This window comes from Euprymna scolopes, chromosome 12, assembly GCF_053919585.1.
Source record: "Euprymna scolopes isolate OS-2025 chromosome 12, ASM5391958v1, whole genome shotgun sequence".
NCBI classification, from domain to species: Eukaryota; Metazoa; Mollusca; class Cephalopoda; order Sepiida; family Sepiolidae; genus Euprymna; species Euprymna scolopes.
In genome coordinates this window covers 97,636,872-97,660,511 of record NC_136493.1, presented here as the reverse complement: position 1 = coordinate 97,660,511, position 23,640 = coordinate 97,636,872, and the positions used below count along the sequence as shown (strand labels likewise).

Here is a 23,640-nt window from a genome sequence, read left to right as displayed (position 1 = left end):
TGGCGGAAACCCTAGAAAACTTCCAATTTGTGGAAAGGGGGTCAAAAATGGATGGTAACGTTCAATGCTGCCAAGACTAAGCTCGTTGCCTTTAATAGTTACAAGAAACCTTCTCAACCAACAATAGGTATGGCTAAAGATAAATTACCTGAAAGTACTTAATTCTAACTCTTTGGCTTAACGTTCACAGGAAACATGAGTTGCAACAGATACATCGAGAGCATTGCCAAGGCTGCTGTAAAGAAAGTGGGCTCTCTCTACCGTGCTAGAAAGTTACTGACGCCTGAAAGTATCTTGTACCTCTACAAGGCCACCATTATTCCATGTATGGAGTATTGTTATCACATTTGGGCTGATACATCTGCTACTAGTCTCTTACTCCTGAGTCGCCAACCTGATAGGTCCTGAACTGTCATCTAAGCTTCAACCTCTGTCCCATCGACGAAATATTGCATCCCTCTGCCTGTTTTACAAGTATTTTAATGGTGGATGATCCGACGAACTACAACCCTTGTACCCCCTCTACGTAAATACCCCCAACCAACCCGACAAGCAGTAAAGTTCCACCCCTACTCAGTAGAGATCTCTAAATGTAAGAAAGCCTTCTACTCCAATAGTTTCTTCCCCAGAACTGCTAGACTTTGTAACTCCCTTCCGTGTGCCTGCTTCCTCAACTGTACTGATATGCAGAAGTTCAAATTTAATGTGAACAGACATTTTGCTGCTCAACTCGCTACATAGTATCCCTTCAAGTTATGTCTCTGATAGTAGTCCCTACATCAAAGTGGCACTGTGCTTTGTTTGGGGTGAAAATGTAATAAAACAAAATATAATAAAAAAAAAAGGGCATGTCTGAAATCGGAAGAACAAGAACAAAGGCAAAATGTATAGATATCGTTTTAAATTGGATGAATCGGTAGTATGCACATCCGTATTTAATTTGTTTAGAATTAAATTTCAAGTGGTGGGGTGGGGGCTGGAGTTAAACTCTCAAAGGATGTGTTTATTGAGGTCGCAATCTGTATATGAAGATAATAAATTCATGAAATGAAGTTACTCTGCTATTTCGCACATATTTGTTTTGTTGTTTTTTGTGATTTTTCTTTTCAAGAGGACAATTAGGATCGGCAGTTAAAACACAAGTTATATTTTTAAGTTACATATACAAAAAAACTATTTTTACGATTAAAAGACATTTCTAGGGTAATGTTTTCATTCAATAATATTTCAGAATATTATTAATTACGAGTAATTGCTAAATTTATAGATTATGAAACAAAAATTATTATAAATTATAATATTATATATATTATATTATAAGATTATATATATTATATTATAAGATTATATTATAATATACTATTATTATATTATTATTATAGATCCTTATTATAAATAAAAAGATTATAAAAATTATTATTATAAATTATATTATTATACATTATTAAAAAAGATTATAAATAACACTTTTATTATTATTATTATTATTATTATTATTATTATTATTATTATTATTATTATTATTATTACAATAAAAAGATTACAAACAAAACGTCAAAAAATATTATTATTATTATTATTATTATTATTATTATTATTATTATTATTATTATTATTACAATAAAAAAGATTACAAACAAAAAGTCAAGAAATATTATTATAAATTGCTGCTACTACTACTACTACTACTACTACTACTACTACTACTACGACGACGACGACGACGACGACGACGACGCTTATTGCTCCGTCCGTTATCATGCTGTGCATCCCTAAAAAAGGAAAGTGGAAAGCAAAAAAAAAAATTGGTGCCGCTGTTGAGGCAAACCTAATAAAAATTATTTGTCTTTCTTGACCTTTTGGCTAAGATCAAAGTGTAGTATATATTCTCAGATGCTACATTTCAATTTCTTCTCTCTTTGTGAAGGAGAAATTCTTTGCGACTAAGACAATTTTTTCTCCACGTTAAAAACGACCCTGGTGTATAAATCTGTCCCATAGGGAGGCATTGTGAATAGGTACTACGTTTAATGTAACAAAGTTTTAATATTACAAAAGTAACTGGGAAAAGTAATTTCTGTTTTAATTACAAAATGCCCTGGAAATGTCCCTTCTGATTAATTATAAGATGCCCTGGAAAATGTCCCTTCTGATTATTGTTTTGTTCGTTTACTTGCCTCCCCACAAAGACGGAGTTGGACATGAGGTCTGTTTAATTTTTTTTTGGAAACCAGCTCCCCAAAAGGGGTACTCTGACCAATAACAAAAATAAAAATTGTATCAGTAATTAAGGATTTCTCCTCCATTAACCAATACCCAAAAAAGGGGGGGGGTTAAGTCACTGGAATGCTGAGACTGATACTACACTCAGAAATCCATGTTGAAGCAATGGTTGCCTAATCCCTAACCGTGTTAATGTTTTTATGTACTAATTTCGAAAAGCTGTTGAAACAGTTTATGATTTAAACATTACTTTATTTCAAATATATTTTAAACAGTGGGGTGGGGGATATAAAGTCAGTCCCAGAAATTACTTAAACCGTTTACAATTTAAACATTACTTTATTTCATGTATATTTTTAACATTGGGGTAGGGGATATGAAATCAGTCCCGGAAATGGGTGAAACCGTTTATGCATTAAACATTACTTTATTTAATGTATATTTTTAGCAGTGGGTTCGGGGATATGAAGTTAGCCCCGGAAATGGCTGAAACAGTTTACGATTAAAACATTACTTTATTTCATAAATATTTTTTAACAGTGGAGTGGCGGACATAAAGTCAGACCCGAGATTGAATGTGATAAGTGCAAATATATACTAGCAGAAAGCATCGTCCAGTATTGAATGAGATAAGTGAAAAACATATAGTAGCAGAATACCCAGCGTCGCTCAGGATCAAATTAGATAGGTGAAAGATATATACTAGCAGAATATGCAGCGTCACCCGGGATTGAATAAGATAGGTGAAACATATATACTATGAGAATACCCGGAATTGATTGATGTGTTTGTAATTAAATAATCATCCCAAGCAATATATCACAGTTATTATTTAAGTAAGGGGAAGCGACATAATGGGTTTAAGTTATGAAAATTATTGTCGAAATTAGTAACATATTCAAGAATGATGAAAAATGATGAAATGTGAGTTATTTGATTGATAATAAAATAAGCAGCCCAGACAATATATCAAAGTTATTATTTTAGTAAGGAGAAGGCTATAAGGTGGGTTAAATTTATGAGAAATTATTGTCGAAATTAGTAACATATCCAAGAATTATGAAAAATAATAATATGTGATTTAATGAGTTAGTGTGTTTGCAATGAAATAATCAGACCAGACAATATATCAAAGTTTTATTTTAGTAAGGGGCGATGATGTGGGTTTAAATGATGAAAAATGATTGTCGAAATTAGTAACATATCCAAGAATTATGAAAAATGTCGAAATGTGAGTTAATTGATTAGTGTGTCTGAAATTAAATAATCAGCCCAGAAAATACATCAAAGTTATTATTTTAGTAGTGTGGGGTTATTAATGTGAGCAAAAAATATAAAAAGTGATTGTCGAAATTAGTAACATATCCGAGAATTATGAACGATTATGAAATGTACATTAATAAATAGTTGTGCTTTTTATGAAATAATCGGCCCAGACAATATATCAAAGTTATATTTTAGTAAGAGAGGGAGATGAGAATGGTTTACATTATAACAAATATTGTTGAAGTTAGTAAGATATCCAAGAATAACGAAAAATTGGTGAAATGTGAGTTAACTGATCGGTGTGTTTATAATAAATAATCAGTCCAGACAATACATCAATATTATTATTTAAGAAAGGGGAAAGGCAATAAGAAGGGCTAAAATTATGAAAAATTATTGTCGAGATCAGTAACATATCCAAGAATTACGAAAAATGATGAAATGTTAGTTGATTGATTGGTGTGTTTATAATAAAATAATTAGCCCAGACAATATATCAAAGTTATTATGTTAGTAAGAGAGGACGATAAGGATGGTTTTAATTATGAAAAATGATTGTCGAAATTAGTAACATATCCAAGAATTATGAAAAATGATAATATGTGATTTAATGCAATAATGTGTTTGCAATAAAATAATCAGACCAGACAATATATCAAAGTTACTATTTTAGTAAGGGGAAGGGGCGTCGGTTTAAATGATAAAAAATGATTGTTGAAATTAGTAACATATCCAAGAATTATAAAAATGATGAAATGTGAGTTAATTGATTAGTGTGTTGTAATCAGCCCAGACAATATATCAAAGTTATTATTTTAGTAAGGGGAGAGCTATAAGGTGTGTTTAACTTATGAAAAATGATTGTTGAAATTAGTAACATATCCAATAATTATAAAAAATGATGAAATGTGAGTTAATGGATTAGTGTGTTTGAAATAAAATAATCAGCCTAGACAATAAATCAAAGTTATTATTTATTTAAGGGGAGGTGCGAAAATATGGGATAAAATTATGAAAAATGATTGCCAAAATAACATATCCAAGAATTAAGAAAAATGATGAAATGTGATTTCATGCCTTAGTGTGTTTGTAATGAAATAATAATCCCAGACAATATATCAAAGATTATTATTATTAAAGAGGGGGAAGATAATGTGGGTACAAATTATGAAAAATGATTGTCGAAATTAGTAACATATCCAAGAATTATGAAAAATGATGAAATGGAGGTTAATTGATTGGTTTGTTTGAAATGAAATAAGCAGCCCAGCAAATATATCAAAGTTATTATTTTAGTAAGGTTGGGCGATAATGTTGCTTAAAAATATTTTTTTAAAATATTGTCGAAATTAGTAACACATCCAAGAATGAAAGATGATGAAATGTGAGTTGATTGATGTCTGCGTTTGTAATGAAATAATCAGCCTATACAATATATCAAAGTTATAACTTTAGTAAGGTGTGCGAAATGGTGAGTTACAAATGATGAAAAATTATTGACATAATTAGTACCCTATCCAAGAATTTATTATATATAAAAAATGCCGCTGTGGAATTTCCACAGGTCCCACTAGTCATTATTATTATTATTATTATTATTATTATTATTAGTAGTAGTAGTAGTAGTAGTAGTAGTAGCAGCAGTAGTAGTAAATAAAAGTAATAAATAATTTTTTCACTCACTAGAAACCTTTTGTGGATTTTACTTTGCTTATCTTTAAAAGATTACTACTTAAAAGATTACTAGGTTGGACTACTCTTCTTTTATATTTTTTAACTTTTAATTTTTAACTTTTATTTTTTACTTTTTAGATTTTATCATTATTTTTTTTTCACCTATATTTTTTAACATGATTTATTATTTTTTTTTGCCTTTATTTTTTAAAAATCTTTTTCATTTTTCATCTCTCATGTTCATCGCTCACATCACTAAGATTCTCCACAAAATTTGTGAAAGTCACATTTTTACAAAAAACTGTGCTCAATTCGACAAAAATGAGGCTAGAAATGGATTCCCCATGCCATTGTGCATATAAAAATAGCCACATATGTTCTATGCATTTTAAGTGCTGTATAATTTAATAGGAGGAAGGCCAAACAGTTTTGGCTACTGTTATGGGGTTACATGGTAATAAACGAAAGGAACACAAGATTTTTAGGAAACGAACATGTATTCACATAGATTACAGGCAAACAGAGTTAAGCAATACCATTTCTCAACAGTGGGGCATGTGCATCCGACCTGCTTGGTCACGTGCCAATCTCTGAATCCGAGCACCGGTACTCGATACCGGAAGTGACATCACTAGAGGAAGTGACGTCATGAGATAGTCCATTGATCCCATGGAGGGGCGTCTCCAACACCCTTCTCCCAAGCTTTTTGTCCGTAAAAGCTGACAGTACCTCTTCCTTTTAGGGTTTACCATCAATGGCTCGGTAACTGTTTTCTTACGGAACGACTGCCGTAGTTCAGGTGTTGGTTGAGGAGGTTCAAGATCAAAAGTTTCAAAGACAGTGTCTATCGGCTCATCTTCCAATGGTGAACTGTCGCTGGTTTCAATTAATCGACATCTTCTAGTTGGTTCTGGTGACGTTTGTGGGTATATGTTGGTCCTTGGATGATATATACCATGTCACCAACTCTCTTAGTAATTGTGCCTACCTCCCAGAATGATGTGTTGTTTTTATAACTTTTGAAAAACACTCTTTCACCTGATCTGATACGTTTACTGGGTACATAAGTGGTCACTAGTCCTTCAGTTGTTGCTTCTCCGTAGACGAGTCTTCTACCCTATGACAGAATTTATACATCCTGGGAGGTTGGTCCCATAATTCGAAGCACTACATCTAATCAGTACCGAACAGGTTTTCGGATGTCCTATGTACGTACACTTTCACTTTTTTAATAACACCATTTAAGGTCACCGGAAGTGTGAGCTCTCCCTCAAATTCCACTTTATTGCTTGTCACATTTCGAGCTGATTTGTTTGCCTTCTGCATGGTTGGTTTCCTTAGCCTTTTTCACGTCTTAAGGTTAATGATGGACAGGTCTGATCTGGAATCCAATTGTAGATGCACAGTTTTATTTGCGATGTTAACTGTAACATATTTGCGCCAGTTCTTCTCCAAATCCAAGTCAGATCTTTTTCTCTTTTTTATTTTACATGGTGGTCACCACTTATCAAGGCCCGAAAGCCACTCAGGGATAATGGTTATTGCGTGTACAGTAATCAATGGGATAGTATCGTAGTAATCGTTAGTATTGGAGATTTGATAAAGTGTTTTATTTAAGGGGGCAGTTCATCAGGAATTTGTTTATGTTGGACTTGAAGATATCTCAGTTGTAGTCAGGTTGGAAACAGGCAAACAGAAAAGCGTTCCACAGGCGTGCACTTCTAAGAAAAAAGCTTTGTTCATGGAATCTACATTTTGATTTAGGCACAGATAAAGAGTGGGGAAAATTATTGACAGTGGTTTCAGCTAGACGGATGAAAGATCGTGAAAGATTGACGAGAGATTGGATCAGAGACTGGCGCTCAGAGGAGCACTTACCATGGAAATAACGATAAAACAAAGACATGCCCGCAATGTCTCTTCTGTGGGAGAGAGGTTGCATGGAAGAGAAAAGGGCACCCCCCCTCCTAAGCTACGAAATCTATTTTATATTCTATCAAGACAGGATAGGCTGTTTTTAGCAGCTCCTGCCCAGATGTGGCAGCAGTACTCCATCCTTGGACGTACTTGGCTTTTATATAGATAGAGAATTGCATCAGCAGTGAGATATCTTCTGGAGCGATAGAAAGATCCCACCATTTTTCCAGCGACCTTGGCAACAGACTTGATAAACGTGTTCCATTTCAGATCAGGAGTAAAGGTCAAACCCAGAAACTTGTCAAAACATGGAGCCTCCCCAAGACGAGAGCCACCCATTTCAATTGATGCCAGATGGGGATCAGAGCGTTGATGATGTAAAGATAGGAGCTTGGTTTTAGATGCATTTAAAGTAACCAGCCACCTCTTTCCCCACTGTACCTTGGATCTAGTCTGTCAGACGCTGTTCTTGACCATGTTCTTCCTGCACTGGATCGCTTTGTGGCCCTTCCTTCCACGTTCGTTGCAGTACTTATCTTTATAAAAACATTGATTTGACCAATGTTTCCCGCTGCAGCGATAGCACGGGCTTGTAGGGGATCTTGGTCTTGTGACTGGGTGGTACTTATTAGGTGTAGCCTGAGTTTTCTTACTTCCAGCTTTTCTTTTTCAGGGTGAGTATTTTTCCGGTCTGAAGGTCGTCTTTCTAATGAATGTTGCGCCTGACTCCTCAGCGTGTCTTGAGTTTTTCCTTACGCAGATTACCCATTGACAATCCTCAGCCAACTTCTGGAGGGTGAGGCTCTGCTTGCCCTCAAGTCTAGAGAGAACACATTGTCTAATCTCAGCGTTTTTGAATGAGACTAGACCCTGCGCAAAAATTAAACACTTGAAGTCATCTGCCGATAAGTCAGATAGACGGAAATCATCCCAGTGCTTATTTACCACGGACGCGAAGGTCAGATAATCGTTGTTGTTGCTTTTTTGCAGGTTAAAGCACTTCCATCTTCTATGAAAGAGCGTAGAATTCGGGCTGAACAGTTCGGATAAAAGTTTTACCACTTCAGAAAATTCCAATCCACTCGTCTTCCTGGGGAGAATATAATCCACAAACTTGCTATGTTCTGTGGTCCCTAATTTCCTCCAAAGTAGGCGAACTTTCTAAGCGTTGCTCCACTCTTGAAAATCCACAGTGAATAGATCCTCAGAACGGTTGGTATTTTGACGTTTCTATAGCGTTCCATATTGTACTTTGGGAAAAAGCAAAACTGTCGTCCCTTTGTTCCATTCTATCAAATATTTTTTTAACAATAGCTCTTCTTGTCTCTGTTGCTGAAGTAGCATTCTCTTCTCCAACGCTTGTTGCCTCTCTTGAAATTGTACCTGGAGTTGTTTATCACGTTCTTTTAAAATTTCCTCAGCCTTCTGCTGCTGGTTCGTCTGAGCCTTGATTAGTTGCATTAATACTGCTTTAACATCCTCCAAACGCATGAAAAAAAAATTATTTTCGTTTTTAACTGAAGAAGAGAGATAAAATAATAATAAAAAACAAACAAACAGAAAATGTCCTTTCCTTGAGTGTGTGCGTATGAGGAGGGAGCAATATTTCTCTTACTGCTTGGTAAAAACCTTAGAGATAACCCAATATGAGGGTGGACAAAAAAATTTTATTTTTTATCTGCGAAACAAACTCCCCCCCCCCAATATATATATACTGTGATACCATACAAAGAATAAAAATAATTGTGGAATTGTCTGGCAGTTTACCAAAATGGCTGTTTTTTTATGTGATTGTGGGGGGGGGAGAGCTGTCCCCACGCAGAAGAAAAAAAACAAGTTTTTCACTTTAGAACCGACGGTTAGAAATAGAATATTTTAGAAAATTCCACTCAATGAAAAAGTATCCTTCTTTTAGTCCAAGTAAAAGGAAGAGGGGGAAAAATTTCTCTCCCGTTAAAATATTGCATAAAGTTAGCAGCACAAAACAAAGGCAAAAAAACTTTTCACTTCATGTGAAAAAAATGTTCAAATTTGCATGCGAATAAACAGTCGACAGTTTACAATAGAATTGTTCTGGCGGTGAAAATTGGGTCAACATTTTTCTCTTTTTTTCTTTTTTTTTCTTCTTTCAATAGGCAACCAAATTAATTTTTAAACATTACAAAAATGCGTTTCGTACAGTTTTTTTTTTCAATTTAAATATAGAGACAAAAAGATTACTTACAATTGCGTCGATAACTTTGCCATGTGTTCGTTTTGTTTTTGCTTTTAGGCTTTTGTTTTTAGAACGTAATTGCCAGACGACTTTTTAGCTTGTAACTTCTTTTGAAGTCAATTAGAATTTTGTCATTTTTTTGTGGAGTTAACCCGTGTTTAAGTAGAATCCATCGTCGCCAGTTGTTATGGGGTTAAATGGTAATAAACGAAAGGAACACAGGATTTTTAGGAAACAAACATGTATTCACATGGATTACAGGCAAAGAGAGTTGAGCAATACCATTCCTCAACGGTGGGGCGTGTGCACCCGACCTGCTGCAAGGAGATGTCGACATCCTCCTACATACAGCGCCTGGTATTTCCAAATAATCACCCACTTGGTACTAGCCATGATCACCATTGTTTAACTTCGGTGATCTGATGAGAATTGGTGTGTCAATGTAATTATGCCGTCTAGAATGTTTAGTAATAAATAATTAGAATGATAACAAAATGGTTGACTTGTGTTCTTACCTTCCAGAGGACAATGCCGAGAATGATGAGGAAGATGAGTCCGATTATAATACTGATGACAACAATCCACCATTGGATTTTTTCGCGCAGGCGACTAATAATAAACGAAGTTGTGACCTGAAAAATAAAATAAATCAAACGTTGAAATTCATATGAAATGACACAAAAGAATATAATTCCCCCATTCCCTTTCTCTACTTAAATCGAAACGCAAATTCCATGAATAAAGCTTCTTTCCTAGAACTGCTCGCCTGTAGAACTCTGTATCGTGGGCCTTCTTCCCAGCTGACTACAACATGGTCGTCTTCAAGTCCAATGTAAACAAGTTCTAGTTGAGCTGTCCCCTTAAATAATCAAATTCTACTCAATATTCACCAATACCGATCATTACGCTGTTGTTTCACTAACCACCTTACATACATTAACTCTTATTCTCTAGTGGCCTTCAGGCCTTGATAAGTCATGACTCCCTTGTAAAAAAAAAAAAAAAAAAAATCATAAAAATAACCGCAACAGCAAAATATATGATATACTATCAAATCGGGGCGAAAGTAGAAAGGGGCATTTGAAACAATTGTAATTTATTTTATGCCTATTGTTATTACGTCAACATATTTTCATTATTAATTTATAACTTTTCCTATTAGATTATTAATGCATCATTCATATTTTTTGGCAATATTCTCGTCCATATTGACCGGAAAACGACCTTGTTTAGTCAACATCACGCAGCACAACTGACCAAAGATCTCTTAGAAGAATTTGGTTGGGAAATCTTTCCCCATCCTGTATATTTATGGCGGTTACCATAATGTAACTCTTGTTGGGTAGGTCACCGTTTCGGTGGGTCCCCCTTTTGGGGAGTCGTCGAAATTAATAAGAAGACGGGGGTGTTGGAACTGTCTAGAAACCGACCTGGGAATAATAATCAAGAAACAAAGGCATTTCAAAACAAAACGGTTTTATATACATTCCAGCGTACAAGTATTATCCGGTCATAGAAAGTTCGGGATTTTCATTTGTGCCTTGACTCTGGAACAACTCGTCTCTCCGTTTTTTTTTTTTTTGCTTCGAAAACTTTTTGTATCTCCTTTTTTCCCACCAGAACTGTTCTCCGCCCTGATTGGCTACAACCTCTGGTCACATAGAGAGAAAACCTCTGGTCACATAGAGAGAAAAGAAGGAAGGAAGGAAGGAAGGAAGGAAGGAAGGGAAAGGGAACAGTAGAGAGAAAGAGAAATGTAATAGAGAAGTAGTAGTCTTGGCTTCACTACATATTCTCCTGACCGAGTTCCCTCGGTTATCACTTGTTTCAAGGATTACAAAACAATTTAGATGATTTAATATCACGAGAGGAGACTGAACATGAGTTCCTATTTACTTTGCCCCCCCCCCCCACGACACCAGGGTCGTCTTTTAACGTGGAGAAAGGAACAAAAATAAAAATTGTCTCAGTCGTGAAGGATTACTCCTCCACTGACAGAAAACAAGAAATTGAAGTGTAGCACCTGGAGAACAGCAAGAAGGCTTCTCTTGTGGTATTAAGTTCATATTTTTGTATAAAAGCCTAAAGAATTTGACAAACGATGCATTTATAAGCTCGTTGACATATGGGATTCAGCTATAAAGAGTAAAAACCGTTATTGTTATGAATAAAATTTTTTAAAAATACACCAGTTTTCATTTTCAAGATGAAATTTTAAATCGGCAAAAAACTTTTGTACTGACTTAATAGGAGATCTACCTGGCGTTACTCGGTAATGAATAAGGATTCATGTCTGTTCTTATTCCCATAATGAACTTACTCTCTAAGATCACAGATAATGAGTGAGCATTATATTGATGCATATGTTTAATTTTTTTCCTTTCTTCATTATTTACGTCATTTATTTATTTACACAATCCTCCTACTTTCCTCTCTTTTATATTTTTATCCTTTTATTTATGTCATTTTTACCTTCCTTCCGTTACTCTACTGTTTCTATGACTATCTTCATTCTCCTCCTCTCACTATTTCTCGTTTCATTCGCTTTTCTTTGCGCCCACTAAAACATTCAACCTGCAAGCAAATTTTAGAACAATATAACCCGTTGGATCATTATTTCTAATATATATTACTGAAGTTCTCTTTACGTCTCCTTTCTCCTCTTTTTCTTTCTTCCCTCCCTCTCTCTGTTCCTCCCAGATAGGTGACCATTTGGAAAGTCTAGGCGCTGTATGTACCACGCCGAGTTGTAGAAATCAAGGTTGAATCAATTTATAATGAGATTGGGATAAGTTTGTTTATTTATTTATTTGTTTATTTATTAATATAAGTAAATTTATATTGTCGCGACACTAGACTGGTTTCTTCTGTGGAAAGCAACCATTTATTAAGTCGTCTGACGAAGACCGTTTGTCCGAAACATTGGCATGTCCAGTGTCGCAATCATATAAATGTGTTTATATTAATAAAAATATATCCTTAGTCTTCTTTTATTGAGTACTCTTAATAACCTCGTTAAATTCATTAGTTATTACTTCTGAGTACCTTTAACCTGATATATATATATATATATATATATATATATATATATATATATATATATATATATATATATATATATATATATATATATAAGAGCAAGTAGTTAATAAAACATGTTAAAAACACTTTGAAAAAGAGTTAAAAACATATTTAATCTGAAAAGGAAACACTTAATAAGTGGATAGTGGATAGTTTATTTTATATATATACTAGCGTGGGGTACCCGACGTTGTCCAGGTGTTTAGAGGTGGGTGTGCTCGGGCGGAGGGGGGTAACAAAGCATAAAAATAAGCGAGTTAAATATCTAAACATTAAATTTTAAATTATTAAATATTTTATATAAAAAATGTTAAAATTAAAAAATCGAAAAAACACAAAAAAACTAATCTAAGGCAAACGAACGATGTTAAATGTAAAAATCGGAAAAAACAAAAACAAAAAAGAAAACGCGAATGTGATGGAAAAAGAAAATAGAAAAACGAACGTAAAAACTCTTAAAAAATCTGAAAAATAAAAACCAAAAAGAAAACAACATAGAACGTGAAAAATGGCTTAAATAACCCTGCTTCAATATTAAAATGTAAAAAATCAAAAAAGAAAAAAAAAAAAGGCACCTCACACCACAATTCGGACTTACAACCTTTAGATGATAACACCGCCCTCCAAAATTGGGTCGGTTTTTTTAATATTTAAACTAAATCATGTTCCGACGTCATTTGCGCATGCGTAGAAGCGAACTTGTCATGAGAGGACAGTTTTTGCTACACCCTCCCTGTACAAAACTGGTGATTTTAGGGTGAAAGAATTAATGTTTTTGGTCAATTTTTCGATATTTGTCGGGCGAACGTTCGAGCTTTAATATGATCCTGAATTTGTTAATTTTTGTTCTGTCTGTCAAAAGTTTTAGGCGGACATACAAACATACATACTAACAGACGTTTGAGATTTATATATATAGACTAACGGGGGGGGGGGGTACCCGGCGTTGCCCGGGTGTTTGGAGGTGTGTGTGGTCTTGGGTAAATCAAAACTCGGAGGGGGGTAAAATAAAAAAAAAAGTTTTGGTAGGTAAGTATAAAAAAGTTTTGGTAGGTAAGTATGAGGATCGAACTCGAACCCTTGAGGCAATGTTGGAAATTAAAGTATGAAAAAAAAATAAAATGCGACGTTAACCATTGGGCCACCGCGAAATACTAACGGAAAGATGTTTGAATTTATTTATTTAAATATTAAAAACAGAATTGATACGTGTCCGCAATAAAAGTTAACTCTGCTGCTTCTATTTGACCTCATTAATGAGGTCAAATAGAAGTCACGGAATTACTTTTGCTGCATTTGGGTTTGTTTACCCAACTTTGACTGGTTTTTTCCCCAAGACGTTGGGGAGGGGAAAACCAGCTCCCCATTGTCCAGATTGAATAGCAATTCTCTGATATAAGGAGTTTGGCCCCACATTGATCAAAGCTGATTGCTTCTGGACGTTTCCTGGTGTGATTGTTGGGAACAGTGCGGTATTTATTTGCTTCCCCACTGAGCAAATTAAGCACAATGTCGTTTTTTAATGTGGAGAGTGAAGGGGAAAATGGGGACCAGCTTCCCGGGGAGTAGGGGAGCTGGTATATGACAATTGATATGATGGGTTGCCCCTACATTGACCAAGGTCTGATATGTGGGGTTACCCCCCCCATATGGTCTTTTATTGCAGTATCTGTCGGAATAGATGCTACACTTTTATCTTTCGCCCGCGCCACGGAGGGCCGGGCAATTAGTTTCGCTTTTTATACAAAAAAGCTGAATGGACACAAGACGGGCTGAAATAGCAATAATTTTGTAAAAATCAACGTAAATTAATCTATAGTGACCCGCGTTCCCAAATCCTAGATATTATTATCTAGGGGGTATATAAACAGTTCTAAGCGATAGTAACCCCCCCCCCCGGAGCGTCGGCGAAAAAGCCTTTGCGAGACATGCATAAAATGTTCGCACACATTTTGCCTTTTATATATGTAGACTAGCGGGTGGTACCCAGTGTTTCCCGGGTGTTTGGAGGTGTGTGTGTGTTGGGGGGGGGTAAATCAAAACAACCCTGTTTAAAAAAAAAATAACGTTGGCCGGGTGTTTGGAGGTGTAAAAGAAAAAAAATAGTTTTAGTAGAAAGGTAGGCTTGAACCCCGAACCTTGGATGCGGAGGTAAAAAGGAAATAGAAAAAAACCCCTGCGACCTCACCATTTCGGCCACGGGAATAGATAAATTGATAGGTGTGTTAAGTTGAGGTTTATAAAGCAAAATTAACAGGTGCAAGAACGTTAAGTCGCGTGATGTTTGACCTAGTTGAGCGCTGGAAACCAGTTTCTGTTTTTCCCGCTACGCGGCGATCAAAATATATCTCGAAAATAGCTTGTAAAAGTCGGGTAAATTAAAGATAGCTGCGACCAGAGTTCCTCAGTCGTAGATATTATTATTTAGACAGCATATAAAAAGTTTTAAGAAGGAGCGAGCCAACCGAGAATTAGGCGAAAAAAGCCTTTTGTAGACATATACAGAAAGCGAACACAAATACATACATACATACATTTTCGCTTATATATATATATATATATATATATATATATATATATATACAGAGAGAGAGAGAGAGAGAGAGAGAGAGAGAGAGAGAGGAGAAAGAGAAAGGGGAGAGAGGTAGGGTGAGAGAAAGGTAGTTAGATAGATAGAAATATAGCTACAATGATAGATAAAAAACAGATAGATAGATAGATAGATAGATAGATAGATAGAAAGATTAATGAATTGGACGATAGGTTATTAGAAAAGTAAGTATATATATATATATATATATATATATATATATATATATATATAGATAGATAGATAGATAGATAGATAGAGAGAGAGAGAGAGATAAAGTGGGGATAGGAAGTGTTGGAAGAATTAGGTCAAATCTTTTTTCCCCTCTTTCTAGATAAATGTTTTCTTTTTTCTTAATATACATTCCAAATGTGGGCGATTCGCACCATGCATATGTCTGTCAACGAATTTGGTTGTGTAGGCAGAAACACTAATGGTTAGGTGCATGCACGCATGACATTCAAAGGCCGCTTGATTATACTTCCGTTTTGTTTATTTAACCCAACAAAGCTTAACATTTTTAAAACGACAACAACAAACTTTATGAAAATTTGTGTCAATAGTGACAATACTCTTATGCGTCTTAAATTTCTCTTGGAATAACTCAAAACTTTTGAAAAATATGCGATTTTCTTTGGTCTATCCATCTTCAGTTTGCAATGGCATTTTTGTTGGCCCACCCCTATTTACTTTCCTCCTCCCAAGGGCAGAGTTAATCACAAGGTCAGTTTTTAATGTGAGGTAAATCCAGTTTCCTCCAAAATGGGCACTCTGAATTGTGATAAATGTTAAAAAAAAAAATGCCTCTGTCTAGGAAGATTTCTCATTCACTGATCGAAACACAAAAAATAAAGTGTACAGATACTACACTTTGTTTGCAGCAGATTGTTAATGTATGTGTTTATATATTCATCAGCTTTTCGTCTTTAATTCTAGACTTGTTAATGATGATTGGTTTTGAAAAAAAAAAACAGAAGTCAGTATTTTTGCTCCGTTCTTTCGTTCAAACGAACAATAGACGTTAAAATTCAAAATATATGGTGCGTTTATAACGCGGAATGAATTGACTTTTATGTTTTGCTTCACATCAGTCATCTTAAAAAAGTCTTGGGGCAAAGACGCAACATTTGTGAATACATAAAAACTTTTGAATCTTATTTTTTCATTTCCTATCTTTTTTAAACGCGTTGAAACTTACTAGCCAATAAACAATAAATTTTGATTTTTTTTCTGGGTGGGGACTGCATTTTTTTTTTTTTTTTAGGATTTCCAAATTCAGTTAATTTTTACCAGTGTTTGTGTCCAGTTTGTGTCCAGTATATAGTTATATGAAAGTACAGAATATACAGGTTTCATTTTTTGTTCTCAGTTAGCAGAGAAGAAATCATTCACGACTAAGGAAATTTTATTTTTGTTCCTTCCCCCACATTAAAAACCGACCTTGGTGTCTAACTTTGCCCTCGTGGGGAGGTAAGTAAATATGAACATTTACGGTTGGGAGGGGTGTAATATACTCAAACTTTACCTTTTGGGGTGGGGGTTATGATTTTTAAGTTAACTTAATTTTTATTAGTACTCGTGTTCATCTTATTGTTAGATAAAAATACAGATGATAATTATACCCCACCCTCCCCATGTTAAGAATGGTTTTTGGATAATAATGTACTTATTATAACATTCGCTTCCTCACAAGACCAAATTGTGGCACAGGTCGGTTCTTAATTTGAGAAACATACAGCTGCCCCAAAATGGGAAAACTCTGGGTTAGAACAAAAAAAAAAAAATTAACGTAAAATGATTTTTGCACAATTGACCCAGGACACACTAGACTAACTCTAGCATCAAAACAGATACTACTCTTTGTTCCTAGAAAAAAATGTTCCTGATTATTGTCACATTTTTACGGTACAATCCCATTCATGGAAAACAAAATACATTGTTTTCAGCATTTTCTAATACTGCTTCGTTAACATTTTATATTTCATATTTCCGTTGCGGGTGTGGGTTAGAGGATTCAGAGAATTATTTTTGTACGTGACGTTTCCCATTACCCCGTATCTAATTCAATGAAAGCTGAACAAAATATATTACACTTCCTCGCAATTTTAACATTATTTATTTTATTCGTTAATAAACAATGCCTATAAACAGCTTCATAAAATACGCATAATATGATGACGTCATCGATTCTATAAATAAATAAATAAATAAATAAATAAAAATTAAAAATAAATACATAAATCCACACCCAACCAATCTTGTTCTACACACAGCTGAACTTCACCCCCTGACCCTTTTTTTACTAAAGAACCTTCTTTTGCTGAAAGTTGATTTTCATTTTTCATTAAGAATTCCACTTTTGAATATAAGCGTTGTTGCCTGAAGAGGTCATTTGTTACTAAATACTAGAAGACCGAAACATACTCATGACTGTGTAGCAACAAATTACTGCTTATGTAAAGACAAATTGAAAGCACACACACACACACACACACACACACACACACACACACACACACACATATATATGCACGCCCATTGCCACTCATGGCGAATTTTCTCTCCTCAAAATTTGAAAAGTTTGGGGTTTTTTTTTTACATAGGCATAACCACTTATCAAGGCCAGAGACCACTCGAGGATAAGGATTAAGAGTGGAGTGTGCAGTAGTCAATTGGACAATATAGTAATCGTTAGTAATGGAAATTCAGTAAATTAGTTAACTTATATGGAACGGCCCACCAAGAACTTGTTTACGTTGGAAGACAACCATATTGTAGTCAGCTGGAAAGCAGGAAAACGGAAGACAATTCCACAGGCGTGCACTTCTAAGAAAAAAGCTTTATTCATGGAATCTACGTTTAGGTTTAGGCACAGATAAAAAGTGGGGAGGGGGAATTATTGATAGTGTTTTCAGCTAGACGAGTGTTTCTTGTGAAAGTTTGGCGAGGGGAGACCATAGATTGAAGCTCAGTCGAGCACTTGCCATGAAAATAACGATAAATCAGAGACAAACTCGCAACATCTCTTCTGTGAGAAAGAGGTTGCAAGGAAGAGAAAAGGACATCTCCTACGAGGCTACGAAGTCTATTTTGTACTTTATCAAGGCAGGACAAGTCCTTTCTAGCAGCTCCTACCCAGATGTGGCAACAGTACTCCATCCCTGGACGTACCTGGCCTTATATAAATAGAGAATTGCATCAGCAGTGAGATATCTATTGGATCGATAGAAGGATCCCACCATTTTTCCAGCAGTTTTGGCAACAAATTCGATGTATGTGTTCCATTTAAGATCAGGAGTAAAGGTCAAGCCCAGAAGCTTGTCAAAACATGGAGGCCTCCCCAAGACGAGAACCATTCATTTCAATTGATGCCAGATGGGGATCAGAGCGTTGATGATGTAAAGATAGAAGCTTGGTTTTAGATGCATTAAAAGTAATCAGCCACTCCTTTCACAATTGTACTAGTACCACGTGCTCAAGATCAGAGGAGAGAGAATCAGAGAGAACTTGGTTGTTTACTGTCTTAGATGTGCTACCATAGATGGTAGTGTCGTCAGCAAAAATGTCTACGAATGATGTAAGGATGTGATTTGGAAGATCATTAATGTAGATCAGGAAAAGAGTTGGACCCAAGATGGATCTATGAGGGACTCCAGCATTAATGCTGTGAGCTTCTGATTTTTTCCCATCAACTACTACTCTTATGAACCTATAAGAGAGAAATGATTTAATAATTGTGAAGACATTTCCAGCTATACCATAGCTGGAGATTTTGTGAAGTAAACTTTTATGCTATACCTTATCAAAGGCTTTTGATATGTCAAGAGCAATGCCCTAGAAAGGTTGCCTCTGTCGAGAGATTCACTAATCCTATGAGATATAACTGTAAGCACATCTGCTGTAGATCTAGCAGAACGAAAACCATATTGTGTATCACTAAGAAGGGTGTTGACCCTTTTCAGTTTTTGTACCTTAATTTTTCTTGCCTGATGATATCTAATATGATTAAAACGGTCGGCACATCATAGCAAGATATGACTGTATGTACATAAAAAATTTAAATATATATATATATATATATATATATATATATATATATATATATATATTTAAATTAGAAGATGAGCAATAAAAGTTACATAGAACTTTATTATATAATCAGATCAATAGGAGCGAAAATGAGAAAAGAATAGGAAAGAACCTCTTTAAGCCATGGCATTTATTATATATATATATATATATATATATATATATATATATATATATATATATATATATATATATATATACCATTAACATCCACAGACACCTGTTTGGTAATTTGAAGATTCATCGGTGCAGATTTATTCAACAAACTTCTGAATACAAACTTTAGTCACTACTGACTGTGAAAGTTTAACGTCTCAGCTGTCATGACCGGTTTGCTAGTTATAATATAGAATGAATATTTGCTGTATTTAATTAATTAGTTAATCAGTTTTTATAACGTATTTAGTTCCGTTTATGTAAAAAAAAAAACCTTGCATATTAGCTTCAGTAGAAATTGTCTTTTTCTTAAATCAGTGTTCTCTCTTCTAAGTTAGTGAAGATAAATTATATAAATATGAATCAACAGATAGGGGTTTCAGCTTTTAAAGACTCATCAGTATGGTTTCAACGAGCCAACTCGCGTCTCGAACCTTGGGCATTCAGTGATTCACCTATCTCAGCCTGGTTGTTAGTTATAATGAGGCAGCTATCTTATCATATTTAATAAGGTTAATCGGTTTCAGTAGAGTATTCAATTCTGTTTATGGCAAAAAAAAAATATAGCGTATCTTAGCTTAAGTATAAACTATTTTTATTATTAGTGTTATTAATATTATGAATTTTTTTATTATTAGTGTTATTAATATTATGAATGTTTTATTATAAGTCTTATTAATATTATGAATTTTTTATTATTAGTGTTATTAATATTATGAATTTTTTATTATTAGTGTCATTAATATTATGATTTTTTAAATTATTAGTGTTATCAATATTATGAATTTTTTATTATTAGTGTCATTAATATTATGATTTTTTAAAATTATTAGTGTTATCAATATTATGAATTTTTTATTAGTAGTGTTATTACTATTATCATTTTTATTAGTGGTATGAATATTATGAATTTTTTAATTATTAGTATAATAATATTATGAATTTGTATTATTATTAGTGTTATTAATATTATGAATTTTTTATTATAAATTTTATTAATATTATAAATTTTTTTATTATTAGTGTCATTAATATTATGATTTTTTTTAAATTATTAGTATCATTAATATTATGATTTTTTTTTAATTATTAGTGTTATTAATAATATTATTTTTTTTATTATCCGTGTTTTAATATTATGAATTTTTTGTTATTAGTATTATTAATGTTATGTATTTTTTTATTAGTGTTATTAATATTATGAATATTTTCATTATTAGTGTTATTAATATTATTAATTTTCTAATGTGGCTTTCAAATTGTCTTACAGCTGTTTGATCTTGATGAAGATTAATGACTTGATGAGTCGTGGTCATCCTCAGTGTTCCATTGGAAACAACGTCGAAGACTCGAAGTTTGTTCTGCAAGTAGACATATCAAATTAATGGGAAAGACGCATAACAAATGAATAAAACAGCAGTTCAATAGTTAAATCCAAACATACCAAGCTTAATAATAAAAGTGACGAAAACAAATCCAAACTTAAAATGCAAATTGGAACAATTAATAAATAAAATAAAAATGAAAGAAATGAAATAATATGGAATATTAACACAAACCCTAACATTATTAAGTTGAAAGAATAATAATAGATTTTAAAACAGGATATTGATATTTAGGCCCATTTAAATTTCTGCTAAACTGCTCACATTTATAATAACTCTTGTATGCACATTTAAACTAAAGTGGAACACATATCTGAGGAAGGGAATTTTTCCCGAAATATCATATGATAGAAGACTTTCATCTGACCATACTGATGCAAGTAAGAACATAATAACATGTTAAACGTATCAAAAATACATATACATTGTATTAATAAAAGGTTGATTTACATCTGCATAGCTTATTCCACCGTTATATATCTTAATTTGCTTCAGTTTGCGTCGATCTGTTCAACCTCTGCATTGTAGTGCATTCTATAAATTACCTTTATATAGACATTAATGTATTGAATGAAAGAAATAAAATCTAGCTGATTGACGCAAAATAAATATCCGGTAATTTGATACTGATACACCTGCAAACGTCACTTATAGATAAAAGTAGTTTCATCCTCTCTGCGTCAAACTAAATTAAACTAAATACAGCCCACATCATGTATCATCACACCCATAAGCTGTGTTCTAAAATTCATAATGATTGGCTAATTAGTTTAGGAGGGAATACTGTGCATACCATTACTTTACCATATAAACATATACGCATACTTAACATATATATATATATATATATATATATATATATATATATATATATATATATATATATATATATATAACAAATAAAGGACAAGTCTATGTTCCAAATGTCAAGATGTTGACCATCTTACAAGTTATTCCTTTGAGTACGTTGATATACACAATTCTTGACAGCACCTGTTTCGTAGCGCAAAATCATTCATTTGATTATTATATCAATCAATAAACACATTCTACCCTTAACTCATCAGAAGAAAAAAACGTCTATCAATTCATTAAAAGAAAAATAAATGCATATGGGCATGATTACAAAATCCGAAAATTGATTTGATTACATGATTACAAAATCCGAATAGTTGTTATAAGCTCTGTAATTACATTGAGCTTCATAAATTATAGGATTAGTACAAAAGGTGAAATATATTTGAAAATAAATATTTCCACACACATACACACACACACATTATTTTATATATCTACATAACATTTTATGAAAATATTTTCAGTATTTACTATGACAGTAAGTAGAGCTAGGTAGTAATTTTTTAAAATATATATGACAATTAAGCTACATTATTATCCATGTTTCATCCTCGTGAGGATTCGTTACACTAATGCATGGAATTGATGTTGAAAAACGCTGAATAAAAACAACTTTAGCGAACCACTACTGAGAGCTTAAGGAAAGGGGGCGATCACTGATAGTAGAGTGAAAATAGTACTGCGAGTGAACATATGTTCAAACCTAGACGAGCCATGTGGACTATGTTGGAATGAGAAATTAGCAATCTTAAACTTTAAAGAAAACATGAGGGAAAGTGATAAAGACGGCCTTGAGAGAAAAAGGAATAAATAAAGCATGCAATTATTCAATAACTTTAAAATATAACAAATGCCTACCTGGAACTGCTTTAATATTTTGGTGTCTATATTGAAAGCGATCTCAAAAATCTTCACATTGGTTGTCGTCAGGTTGGGAAATGCACATTCGATCCGATGACATTTCAACCAACTGCAGTTCTGTAGAAATAATCATGACAAAATTTATATACAATCATCCTTTTTTATATTGCGTTCTAAGCAATCAACCATCTCAGCAAAAATAACCTTTTAGTGACACGCAATATGGTTTCCGTTCTTCTAGATCTACAGCAGATGTACTTACAGTTATATCCCATAGGATTAGCGAATCTCTCGACAAAGGCAACCTTTCTAGAGCAATTGCTCTTGACATATCAAAGACCTTTGATAGGGTATGGCATAAAGATTTACTTCACGAGATCTCCAGCTATAGTATAGCTGGAAATGTCTTCGCAATTATTAAATCATTTCTCTCTGATAGATTCATAAGAGTAGTAGTTGATGGGCAAAAATCAGAAGCTCACAGTATTAATGCTGGAGTCCCTCAGAGGTCCATCCTGGGCCGAACTCTTTTCCTGATCTACATTAATGATCTTCCAAATCACATCATTCGTAGACATGTTTGCTGACGACACTACCATCTATGGTAGCACATCTAAGACAGTAAACAACCAAGTTCTCTCTGATTCTCTCTCCTCTGATCTTGATTACGTTGTACAATAGGGAAAGGAGTGGCTGGTTATTTTTAATGCATCTAAAACCAAGCTTCTATCTTTACATCATTAACGTTCTAATCCCCATCTGGCATCAATTGAAATGAATGGTTCTCGTCTTGAGGAGGCCTCATGTTTTGACAAGCTTCTGGGCTTGACCTTTACTCCTGATCTTAAATTGAACACATACATCGAATTTGTTGCCAAAACCGCTGGAAAAATGGTCGGATCCTTCTATCGATCCAGTAGATATCTCACTGCTGATGCAATTCTCTATCTCTATAAGAGCCAGGTACGTCCAAGGATGGAGTACTGTTGCCACATCTGGGCAGGAGCTGCTAGAAAGGACTTGTCCTGCCTTGATAGAATACAAAATGGACTTTGTAGCCTCGTAGGAGATGTCCTTTTCTCTTCCTTGCAACCTCTTTCTCACAGAAGAGATGTTGCGAGTTTGTCTCTGCTTTATCGTTATTTTCATGGAAAGTGTTTGACTGAGCTTCAATCTATGGTCTCCCCTCACCAAACTTTCACAAGAAACACTCGTCTAGCTGAAAACACTATCAATAATTCCCCCCACTCTTTATCTGCGCCTAAACCTAAACATAGATTCCATGGTCAAAGCTTCTTTCTTAGAACTGCACGCCTGTAGAATTG

The 23,640-nt window shown here is 34.0% G+C and overlaps 1 protein-coding gene across 1 annotated transcript in view; it reads right to left on the bottom strand.

The window, feature by feature from the left end:
* The window catches only part of LOC145291435 (integrin alpha-9-like), a 139,930-nt gene that overhangs the window by 16,929 nt on the left and 99,361 nt on the right, over positions 1–23,640 (bottom strand). The window contains exons 19-21 of the mRNA XM_080137278.1: positions 22,313–22,432; positions 20,480–20,572; positions 9,811–9,927 (exon numbers count right to left, since the gene is read on the bottom strand). Of these exons, the coding sequence (XP_079993404.1) occupies positions 9,811–9,927; positions 20,480–20,572; positions 22,313–22,432 (330 nt within the window). The remainder of the gene's footprint in view (positions 1–9,810; positions 9,928–20,479; positions 20,573–22,312; positions 22,433–23,640) is intronic.